Source organism: Protomyctophum parallelum, assembly GCF_964188405.1.
Source record: "Protomyctophum parallelum genome assembly, chromosome: 21".
Taxonomy (NCBI): domain Eukaryota; kingdom Metazoa; phylum Chordata; class Actinopteri; order Myctophiformes; family Myctophidae; genus Protomyctophum; species Protomyctophum parallelum.
Genome location: NC_139713.1, coordinates 35869791 through 35881528, shown reverse-complemented (window position 1 = coordinate 35881528; position 11738 = coordinate 35869791). Strand labels below are relative to the sequence as shown.

General features: G+C 40.9%; 2 protein-coding genes across 2 annotated transcripts in view; both read right to left on the bottom strand.

Annotated features, from left to right (window-relative positions):
* Positions 1-11738, bottom strand: part of znf532 (zinc finger protein 532) — a 136028-nt gene that overhangs the window by 107252 nt on the left and 17038 nt on the right. The gene's annotated exons all lie outside the window — the stretch shown is intronic.
* Positions 1492-11561, bottom strand: LOC310878969 (O-acyltransferase like protein-like; the record flags this gene model as incomplete). The annotated part of the gene is made up of 15 exons (XM_083793385.1): positions 1492-1596; positions 3012-3154; positions 3320-3506; positions 4354-4477; positions 5186-5296; positions 5999-6078; positions 7006-7171; positions 7396-7497; positions 7815-7917; positions 8039-8215; positions 8809-8972; positions 9586-9721; positions 10176-10254; positions 10895-11028; positions 11402-11561. The coding sequence occupies 15 exons, from the start codon at positions 11559-11561 to the stop codon at positions 1492-1494; spliced, it is 1971 nt and encodes a 656-aa protein (XP_083649511.1).

Here is an 11738-nt window from a genome sequence, read left to right as displayed (position 1 = left end):
CACGTGAGTTCAACACACCATGCAGTACTCTTACCCTCTTTCTATATATTTTCATTTATATTGTGTTTTTTTATATACTGTATATAAATCTGAAGACTTTGTTTTACTATATTCATTGAAATGTTGGTCAAATAATACAAAAATGATTATTGCATTGTGGCTGTAGGAAATGATGTTCATTGTTGAATCAATAAACATCATTCCTATTTATGCCCATTTGTTTTTCTATGTCTGTGACTCTGTATGTATTGTGTGTATATACTATGTATTATTTTGGAAGTAGGCTATTGTATTAGACACTTGTTATCATTGCCGCCAATGGCAAGGTGCGAGAAAGCCGCTAGCTTTGCAGCTAGTAGGAATGAGGCCTGTTTGCAGCTGGCAGCTTATGGGCGATTGCTTTCGTAATTAAAAGCCCATAGAGGCCTGCTGGCAGCTGGCGTAACCGTCTGGGCACCTAGGCTTGTAATCCATGCCTGACAGTGTCGGGTTTGAGTCCCAATCCCGGTGACCTTTGCTGCGCGTTTGCTGCGTGTCAATCTATCGATAAAGGCAGAAAAGGGCCCAAACTGAAGAAAGAATAATATATATAATAAAAAGCCCATAGGCTTAGTGTGATGACTATGGTTGCGTGTCCTCCGAGTCCGTCCTATATGGTGACAATGACACGGCATATTCCCTATAAATCTAAAACTCTTTTGAGATAACTGACCAACAAGCACGGTCGTGCCTGTTGGTCTTGACTTTAGGGGAAAGCTATCTTCAGGGAGCAGTTAAGCTATGCATTGAAGAAGCTAGCTGGCAGTCTGAGTTGCTTTCTGAGTAAAGCGAGAAGAGGTATTTGAATGACGAGTCATTCTGCGTCGGGCCAAGAGATCCACAATACCAGGACAAATTACATTACTGTAACACTTCACATGAGGCAGGAACAACAAGACATTTGGTTGACTGTTCGTTCAGTGTTTTTGAAAGATTAGGTAGGACGCACACACACACACACACACACACACACACACACACACACACACACACACACACACACACACACACACACACACACACACACACACACACACACACACACACACACACACACACACACACACACTATCTATTGTTTTATACATACTGTACAGTAGGTCAATTAATTGCTGACATTAATAATATGAACACCAGGCAACATGAAATTCATACAAAACATAGCAGTAGTGTCTTTGTAGCATTACAATGATCTAACAGCTGTAAGCATTCATTTACAATCTCTAATTAGGCACAATTAGGCAGTAGGGAATAGCAAGAAGTAAACATAATAGGCAAACATTCAGGGAAAAAAGGCAAATATTCCACAAAAATAGCAAATCTTAAGATCACAACGCATTACAACACAACCCCTTGTAAGCTTTTGTATCTGTTATTTACAATGAAGTACGGAATATATGTTTTAAGTAGCTAACTGGAATTGACAGGCCTTCAACTGAGTGAAACACCTTTCTATCCAATGTTCCCTTTTAGGAAAAGGTAGGGTTTCTCCACCAAAACCGTCAGAACATATCCTATCAGTAGTGTCAGCACCAGGTGGCCTAAGAACAGGTACATCTGGAAATAAAGAGAGAATTACTGTTCCTACGTCATATAGAAAAGTCTGAGATAATACTAAAGAGTTAATTGCTGAGGTATTTCACGAATGTAAGATGCAAGAAAGGGTCTTATTATGCTGCTACTGTAACATGTGAAGTACCAAAAACATTGCAAAAAAAGGCTGCAGTATGAAGGTATTCACTGTATGAAAATCAGTGATGGAAGTACTATACTACACTACATTTCAGAGGGAAATATTGTACTTATTACTACACCACAATTATGATACTAGTTACTTTTGTAGATGTAATGACTGTCACAGCCCCTGTAGTTGGGCTACTAGGGCCTGTGTGGTTTGAAAGGTAGGCCTAGTCTTGTGCTTCCCACAGGTCCTGCTGAGTTGCTGATCAGGTGCATTGGGAGCACCTGGCCAGTGTTCCCAAGGTGCACTATAAATGGCTGGGCGTTGGCCACGCTCAGTCTCTCTCTCCTTCCATGAGAGCAGCAGCATCTGTTTGCACCATTCAACACCCCACACTACATTTACCACACATCCACTCACTTACACTACTGATCTACTGAATAACACGCTCCACCTTAGAACTGTAGTATTGTTTGTTTGTTTGTTTGTTTCTTATTAAGTTGGTTATAAATAATGTAAATAAATATTGGTTTGTGCACTTTTAAACAGCTGTGTGTCTTCCTCCTTTGTTATGGCCCAAGAGCCAGGTCATAACATGACTAAAACCAAAACATGCATTAACAACTTAAAGGTGCAATAAGCGATTTTCTTTCATTAAAATAAATATAGGTCTCACTGTTATGAAGTGTTTGTTCAGTAACAGGGCTCTCCTCGTCTCTCTAGTTCTTTAGTAAACAGAAAATGCATTTTCAGGTCGGGATAACACAAATGGAGTGGAAGTGATGGTGCAAAGAAACTAGCAGACCAAATTGGAACAGGTACACTATAAAATTCAACCTGAAAAATATGGGTACTTTCTTGGCAGCCCAGCTGAAAAGGTATTTTGTGTTTATTAAAGAGACGAGTCGACGAGACACTGTTAAAACAGTCTATATAGAAATGATTACTATCCAAATATAGAAATTTTAGTTTTTAACAAAACACTTTTTGTCTTAAACAATAAATATTTATATTTATAATATGACTTACTCTACCTTTAAGCTCCATTTTATGTTTTAGATATTTGAAGATTGCCGATCTACAAGATCACAACATGTTGCACTTTGTGAGCTTGCAGATGAGCTATTTTCTTTTTCTTTTACTTTGGCACTGCAAGTATGTTGATGCCAGTACCTTTTACCGTTACTCATGTAAATCCTTGAATACTGCAGGAATACTTGTTCTAACAGAATATATAACTTTATATTGTGTGAAACCACTTCTACTACGAGCACTGTATGAAACTACTCACAAAGTTGAGGTCAGTGTAGTGGATGGGAGTCTCCTGTTTGCTATTGTAGATGATTATGAGAACGGGATGGATCATATAGCAAGCAAAACTAATGTTGGAAAGTGGAACCCAGAGATCTGAAGACAGCAGGCTCTTGATGAAGCCTAGAGAGAGAGAGGGGGGGGGGGGGGGGGGGGGGATGACGTGTAGACCTTATTAATCCCATGGGGGAAATTCTGTTTCAGAGACAATTTAGTGTGCTTGGAAATGTATGCTTATTGCTTACATACACTGTGCGTGTATCATCATCGTCACAGGTGTAGCCTTACCTCCATAACCTTCCTCGCAAGCCACAATGATCCAGGCGACTCCCAGGGCCCAGAGGGGTCTGTGCAGGCCCTGGTACAGGGCATGAGGGACAGATGGCCCAGGTGGGACGTCCCGCAGAACATAGGCCAGTCCTATTAACACCGCCATACCTAACAGACAGGAAAACCAACCCAGCGCTGCCTGCCACTGGGATCAATGTTGTAGATCAGTGGTTTTCAACCATTTTCATATCAAGGTCCATTATTTATTCAGCATTTGAGCCACAGACCACCACTTGAAGACATTTAGCCTCTCAGACACAAAACTAAATAATGTTTTTGTTATCGTTGGATAAGATTTTATCCACAATTCCATGCTGTATTGATGTTGGTACCATTAGGAGAGATAATATCAGGCAAATGTCAATCAAAATAATAATTCTAACTCTTGAAAGCGTAAAATTAAACCAAATGGACTCGCTTTCAAGAGGAAATTAGTGCACAGAAAGTAGGCCTACTGATGTCAATCACAAATGTCACAACTGAGAAATGTCATTATGTTTTGTTTAATTGTATATTGCTATAATGTGTATACATGTGGTTGTTAAAAAATGCACAAATGGACCGTTTGGAAACCAAGTGGAAAGTAATTAAGTACATTTACTCACATACTGTCTGTATACTTAATTACAATTTTAAGGTATTTGTACTTGAGTAGGCTGTCAAATTTGACAACTTTGGCCATTTGAAAATAGCCGATCTACAAGCTCACAATGCAACACATTGTGAGCTGTAGATCTGCTAATTCTCACACAAAAAATAGTAGTTTTACCTTGCAGTAAAACATTTGAGTACTTTTTCCACCACTTGCTGTACAGGTCAGTGTTCCAGCTGCACGAATTATATGATTATGAATCCCAAGATGTAATGATGCACTTGTAGGGCGGCTATAAATAGGGCCACATCATGCGTGACATATGCAATTTCATTTTAACAAAGGAATGAGCTGTGTATACAGATTAATGTGCGTCATAGCAATATTTAGAAATTCATACCTGGTGTTTTAGGAGCGGATGTTTTTTTGTGGTCATGTATATTCCTGCCAGGATCCCTATGAGATATGGCCCATATCGGGTGTAGGGCTTATTGTAGTAATACTGGAAATAACTTTCATAAGCACTGGAACCAAATACATAACATGTGTTAAATGTTTTAAATAGGAATGGAACTTTGAGAGTAAAAGCTTTTTTACTGAAATGTTTGTGGTGGTGTAGGCTACAGTAAAAAAAAATAAGATTTAAAAGAAATGGCTACTAATTTAAGGTCATGTGGATATGCTTTTTATGAAAATTAACAATAATACAAATACCTACATCCACAGAACCTTTAAAGCGGTGTGGAATAAAAGTATTGTTCTCAAAAATTATAATTATGATTGGCAATAATTTAAACAATCTTTATGGACTGTACATTGAACACGTAAATCCCTATGAAATGTGTCATAGGCTATTATGAATAGCAAATCTAGAAGCAATGTTTTATTTGAGAACATATTTGAAAAGTTTAAAACATTTTCATCTTTAATGATATGCCCAAAATAGGGATGCAGAGAATGCTAAATGATTTGCTGTTTAATGTCAGTAATACAGATGATGGGGAAACAGTGAACCTTATGCAACAGAGGTGTTATACAAGAGCGACATCTAGTGGCCGAATGTTGTCTATAAGGTTTGACTCATGCTTCAACAAACAACTATTGTTTGTGTGACATGATGCCACTCGCCAAAACTACATATTTTCAACTTTAAAATACATGAGTTCTGCGGATCGGGCACAAAGCTTCATTCTCCAAAGTGCTGTGTTGTGGTTGTGTGGTGTTTTACTTACAGTGTGGTTGGCTGGTGGACAGGAAGGTGAAGTAGAGCCGTTATAACAGCACTGGCCAAACTTGACATCAACAAAAGAGCAGCTGCCACTGCAGCCAGTATACGTTTATTACTGATGGAGAGGACCGTATAGGGAAGAGACATCAGAGGCATTCCAAACATACAGTACAGTACAGTACAGTACATAATATCTCTGCTGTCTGCAAGAAACCACCTAACTCCAAAATGTTCATATTTCAGGAACTGAAGAAAACCTTATATTTTGAAAACTATGCAATACTGCCTCATCAAAGTCGGTTTTTTGTGACTTTATATATTGCCAAAATACTTGCATGAGAGGGGGAGTTAGTTGCTTTAGCTGCTAAAGCAAAACCTCTTAACTCCATTGGACCCTTAAACTGCCTGCTAAAGTTTAGCAGACAGTTTGAGGGTCCAATGGAGTTAAGAGGTTTTGTCCAAAGCGCTTTTTACTACTTTCCTTTGGTTCAGTATTTTCGAAACAACACACAGACGTAAAGGGTGTGCAACAGCACTGATGTATGAGAGAGAGAAAAATAATCTAAAACATAAAAAAATTAGTTACAGTAGGTTTCCTCCCGACAGCAACGATATGTGATTTGGTTGAGGTGAAATACAGCAGATAGCCTACTGTCTGTATTGAAGTTGTAACCAAAGAATAATGCTTAATTTATACACCATCACATGAGAAAAATAAGTGATCTGCAAGCTCACAAGTCACAACGCGACACAGTGTGGGCTTGTAGATCAGTCGATTCAGCGCATGCAAATCGCTGATGTTGTACTGTTGGCTTACAGTCGGTACAGGTAGATCAGTAGAGGTGTGGTGGCGTAGAACTGAAAGTCCAAAGATAGGTACCACGTCCAGGGTGCACACTGCGGATAAAGCAGCCAATAGACAGGGAGGAACTCATCAGTTCAAACAATGGTTATTGGTTAGAATCCACCTCCAGTTTGATATGTATTAGGACACGGACCCCTACTGTATGTGGTATAAATATGGCACCCCAATGTACAGTACACTGTAACATCCTCGCTTTTACAGACTCCTAAGTATCCATTTTGGTTCATATAGCTCTCAATAATTTAGCAGGGGCGCCCTCCATGAATCCCCTCGAAGGCCCCTGGGCATCCCTGAACCCCACTCTTCCTACTTCCAGGCAAGGTTAATTAAATAAGGTACGGTGGACTCCATGTTGCTCCCTGGAAGGAAAGAAAAATGTGAGACCAAGGAAGCTGAATGCGGAAGTGTTGGCTGCAACTCCTGCAAGCCCATTGCGCATGTTTCTTTCCTTCCAGGGAGCAACATGGAGTCCACCGTACGGTCTTCGCTTCCTATAACCTTATTTAATTAACCTTGCTTCCGGGCCGCTTCCCTACTTCCTTCACAGGTGTTACCGATGATACTAATTAAGTTAGGCTCTGTTCAATTTTGTGTGCATGTGGTTCTCAAACTTTTTAATTTCAAGGATCCCCATAACTTTACAAATGGAACTAAATGGACATTTACGGGTCAATTTGGTTCCATTTGTACACTCCCAGAGTTACACACCCGTACGGGGCCATTTGGAACCCACTCAAGGACACTTTGAGACCCACTGGTGTAGCAGAATGTCCCCAGTTGAGCCAACATAGCAGCACCCTGACTCTGTTTGACTAGAATGGAACAGATCATCAATTAGTATCATCAGTAACACCTGTGAAGGAAACAGGGAAGTGGCCCAAGTTTTTTCCAAAATGGTGTGTGTCACCCAACACCGCATATAGCCCATTGAATTGATTCGTGGTTGTACTTGTACTCACAATGTCAGTGATGGTGAAGAGGTTGTTGATCAGCAGTAGGTTGGACCACCAGTATTTCTTACAGTTCATCACCAAATCTTCAGCCGTGAACCAGAAGGCTCCTCTCTGGATGACTGAGAAGAAACCGATGGCTAGAAACACAATGAACAGGTGCAGGGGCTGGATCCTGCCATGGGAGGATGTACGTATGATGATGGGGATAAAGAAAGAAAGAAAGAAAGAGAGGGACAGACAGACAGACAGATAGAAGAGCATTAGAAGAAGTTTCAGGGTGCATACTGCAATTGGCATAATATGAGACACCTACGATGAATGATACACATGTCTACCTACAGTATCTATCTAACATACATACTGTACAGTGTATATTATGACTCGACAGCATTGCACCTTTTAAACCTCTTGAAGAGATAGTTGGCCACCAGACTAAGGTTTAGTTTGTCTTCAGATTTGTGTATGGAGCTGAGTAAAGACCTGGCACTGAGCAGACCCCTGCAACACACAGGAAAACAACACATTGTGAAATTTGTGAAGAAACTGATGTACTTGCGGTGTGAGAAGATCTTAACCACTTAAGCCCCATATAATTCATTTGTTGCACGATGAAAAACAAACAAACAAAGCTCACACAATGTGTACGATGCATATTGTTTCATGAAAATGTTAGCCTGAAACAAAACGCCTGTGGTCTCCGAGGCTATGAAAATGTTGACAAAAGGTTTTGCCTATAATTACATGCCTAATAGGGATGATGTCACAGTAAAAGAGCCCAAAACCAAGTGCAAACGGTTCACTGAGTTCAGTCTCACCCCAGGAGAAGAAAGGTGTCGACAGCCAGATATACCGGCCCGCTGAACGCAAACACATACATGGGGCTACTCTCCACTGTCTCCTTCCATACCTTCTCGTTATCTGCAATATAGACCATGACAGTATGAGTGAAACACACTGTGCAAGTAAATGAAAGCTATTGAATGTAATCATTGACGAAGGTGGTGGTGGGTTTGAGTTTTGAGTTTTCTTCTTGTCTCACCCAGGTTGTTCCATGCACTGAGCTGTGTGGTGTGTCCACATATAATCCAGAAAAGGCTGAGGATGCGGATTCCATTCAGGGAGGAGTAGCTCCCTCCCGGGTTGTTTGAGGTGGTGCGAAGCACCCCCTGGCAGGTCCTCTGGAGAGGGAAGACCTGAAGAAACCAGTGCACACAACCTATAGAGGGAAACGCACCACAATGCACACCAGGGATGTGCAGTCAGAGAGTGTGGGCTGAAATTCCGTAAGAGGGCACTTTAGGAAGAAAATAACCAATCTACAAGCGCTCAACACGTTTCCAGGTGTTCTCGGGTATGGCATGGAAAGGAGAGGTGGGCATTTGCATTTCTTTCACCATAGCAAGTGCTGCATTCATGGGCTGGAGAGGGCAGTTATATTTAGTCCAATCTGTACAGTAGAGTATGTTAATACAATATTAACTACAATTGTGGCGGTTCTATTTGGCCTCCCTGCTTTTCTACGGAGACATTTCGATTCTGTGTCTTGGTTGGACACGACCTTTGACCTGAAGGTCAAAATCCAGTCTCTCCCCAGAGCAAGCAGGCAGGCTCTATGAGCTCAGTGGTAAAAGAATGTGGGTTAAAAACACTAATCCACTAAATGACTAGTAATAGTAACTGGTATGCATTGGAACACATTTAGGAGGATCCAACACAAAATGCACTTTGGACTCTCTCCCTCTCTCTCACACACACTCTCTCACACACACACACACACACACGCGCGCGCATCACAAACTTGACTCTTACCACTGTCTTCTTCTTCTGGACTGTGTGTCTCACTCAGCTTTGGGACGGTGTAGCTGCGATTCCCTCCACCAGGGGGACCGTTGGGCGCCATGGTTCCATACAGATTCGGGTTGGTGTTCAGAGCAGCCTCTACCCCTGGACTGAGCCCTCTGTGCTGCTGCCACCTGATCACAGCCAGAAAGAGGGTGGCTGCCAGCGGGATCCCCAGCGTCACACAACACACCAACCTGAAGGATCGGTAGGGTGCTAATTTTTGTTTTCAAACCTATGCATTGATTTTCAGTCGAATTTGACTCTAGAGTCAAATTCTACTGAAAGCAACTACTAGAAGCAACATGACATTGTCAAGGGTTGTGTCATCATTAGGTAGTGTCAATTGTTGTAACAACAGGAAAACTGTATAATCCTCCAGAGTAATGAAATATGTTTTATTATTTTTACATGTTTACATAATTTGTCAGATATTTAGAAAAAAAAGCTTTATCAGCATTATGTCCGATTCATGCAATTAAAACTGAGATATATTATATATATATATATTCTATTTTCATTTGATATTTAAAAATGAACGAGTGATCTTGCGTTTAAACAAATCTCATGCATGTCTTTTAAAAAAAGATTTTAAAATATGTTTTTCGTTTTAATTATTATTTGTCATGTTGCCACTGACCCAACCGCTGGCAGAAATTCCCTATGGTTTATTTGTCATTACCCGGTGTGTAAATGACCTCAAGCTAATAGCAGAGGATGTAAAGTATAGGAACCATATATGCTCACAGGCAGGTGACAGCAGAGAGGTCTGGTGCTGCAGGTTTGGACAAACACTGAGTCATAAAGATCCCTTGAGTGGAGTTAGGCAGCAGGATGGAGGGTAGAGGTGGAATGAGTGTCACCTCACCCTGCTGGAATGTCTCTAATAAAATAAAATATAAAAACAAGGTCGCAGATAAAGAAGAAACTGTACTGTATGTCTAATGGACCATGTACTGTATGCAGACAGCACCCATCTTGCATAAGTTAATGGTATGGTGCACTGCTAACAAGGTGCAATTTCCCATTGACAGCAAACAGAAAAGTCCTATCTGATTGTATTAAACCACGTCAAACTCGCCAACATTGCAGCTGTCCGTAAACTTGAATTATCCTCTTTCTATCTGCAAAGTGTTTGTTTCATAAAAATCCACTGTAGACATATTAGGCTACTTTCTTTCCTCGCAGGTGATTATTTTACACTTATTAATTTTACACTTATTAAGTGTTGCAGTTTGGAAGTGCTCGTTAGATATCACTCAACAGCCCTGCTGTTTTGAATAATGCAGCAGGACGTTGGCACACAGCCAGTGTGAAACTAAATCAAAGCCACTCACCATAAACCACCAGTGTCTGCACCTCCTCTTCTGTACAGGAGTCGGGGACACAAATGCCCACAAAATACTGGACCACATCCTAAAAGCATTTTAAAATATTATCAGAATTATGCCATGATGCCATCATCATCATCATCATCATCATCATCATCATCTGTTTACTAAACACAGAGACAGTGTAAAAGTGGTTCTCAAAGTGGTTTTCCAGGGAGTCCCCCAAAATATATTGGAACTTTAGGAACCAAATGGATCGTTGAACCTAATTGTACACTCTTGGTTATGGGGGTCTGGACCGTGGCCCCTAATGCATACCAAACTGGGGGTCCTTGAAATTAAAATGCCCAATAATAGTAGCCATCAAGTTGAATGTTACCATGAGCTGTATTACAGCTTAAAACGAAGCTGTTAAAATGTATCGTAAGCTGTCCCGTTCATGTATTTTTTTGCTCCCGATCCGAAAACTTTCCCAATCCGATATTAATATTTTTATAGAACACTTTTGCCATATCACAATAGTACAATATCCAAAGTCACAGACAATATCCTGTCTAATATAATTTATGTGGATATAATATTTTTTTCTTGTTGCTCCTGATCTGATTCTGATCATTTGAAAATGACAATCGCCCCCGATTTCCGATCTCGTGATCGGATCGGGACGATCGGGACAACCATAGTAAGCTGATGCTATAGTAAGATCTTCCTCAGTGTATGTTCACCTGCTTGAGGAACACCTGACAGTACTGTCCAGAGAAGGCGGGGCCTCGGACCGAAAGACATTCCTGCAGGGAGCCAGGCCTGTTGACATTGCCCCCCTCCACGTCACTACCCATCTTCCCAAAGGCATCGTACACTGAGGATAGAAGCACTATTGTTGGTATTCCTTATTACGTCTTTGTTGCTAACAAGTCATTGAATACTGTGAAACAAATGATTGGTGATTCAGTGATGCTACAAACGCATAAACAATATAAAATAGAGAAATCGAAGCGCTGCAGGAATCAGTCAGTGGCTCTTATGTATTTACTTTATATTATCTTTTCCTAAAATCCAAAAAATAAAAAACGAACTAATTTTGGACACTCTCCATGAACGCAAGTGGATTGTTTTCTTATCAACTACAGTTTGACACTCCATGTAACCATGCAACTGTTTTACACTTAAAAATATGTCAAACAATTCAATAAGAGACCCCAGCATCGACCTCGGAAAATAAGTATACTTACTCAGAGCAGCATACTTCCTTGGCCTGGTCTGGTTGACCTCCCAGAGGAAGGCACTGGTGTCCTGTAAACATATCTTAGACACATTCAAAGTCTGTGCTGTTTCCACCATCACCAAACCCACTATGACCATGAGCACCGAGACCACCCATCTCATGTCCATCTCAGGAAAGATCGTATTTGTTGTGCAAAGGATGGCTAAATAACATTGGAAAGGACACGTCATGACCAGGCAGTGAGGTAGGGTGGACGTCCGTTTCCACGGTCTGCCCTGAACACCTGCCGTGTCAATTGGAGATTCACTCACACCTGTCTTTCAGCGTCGGATGGGAGTGGGATT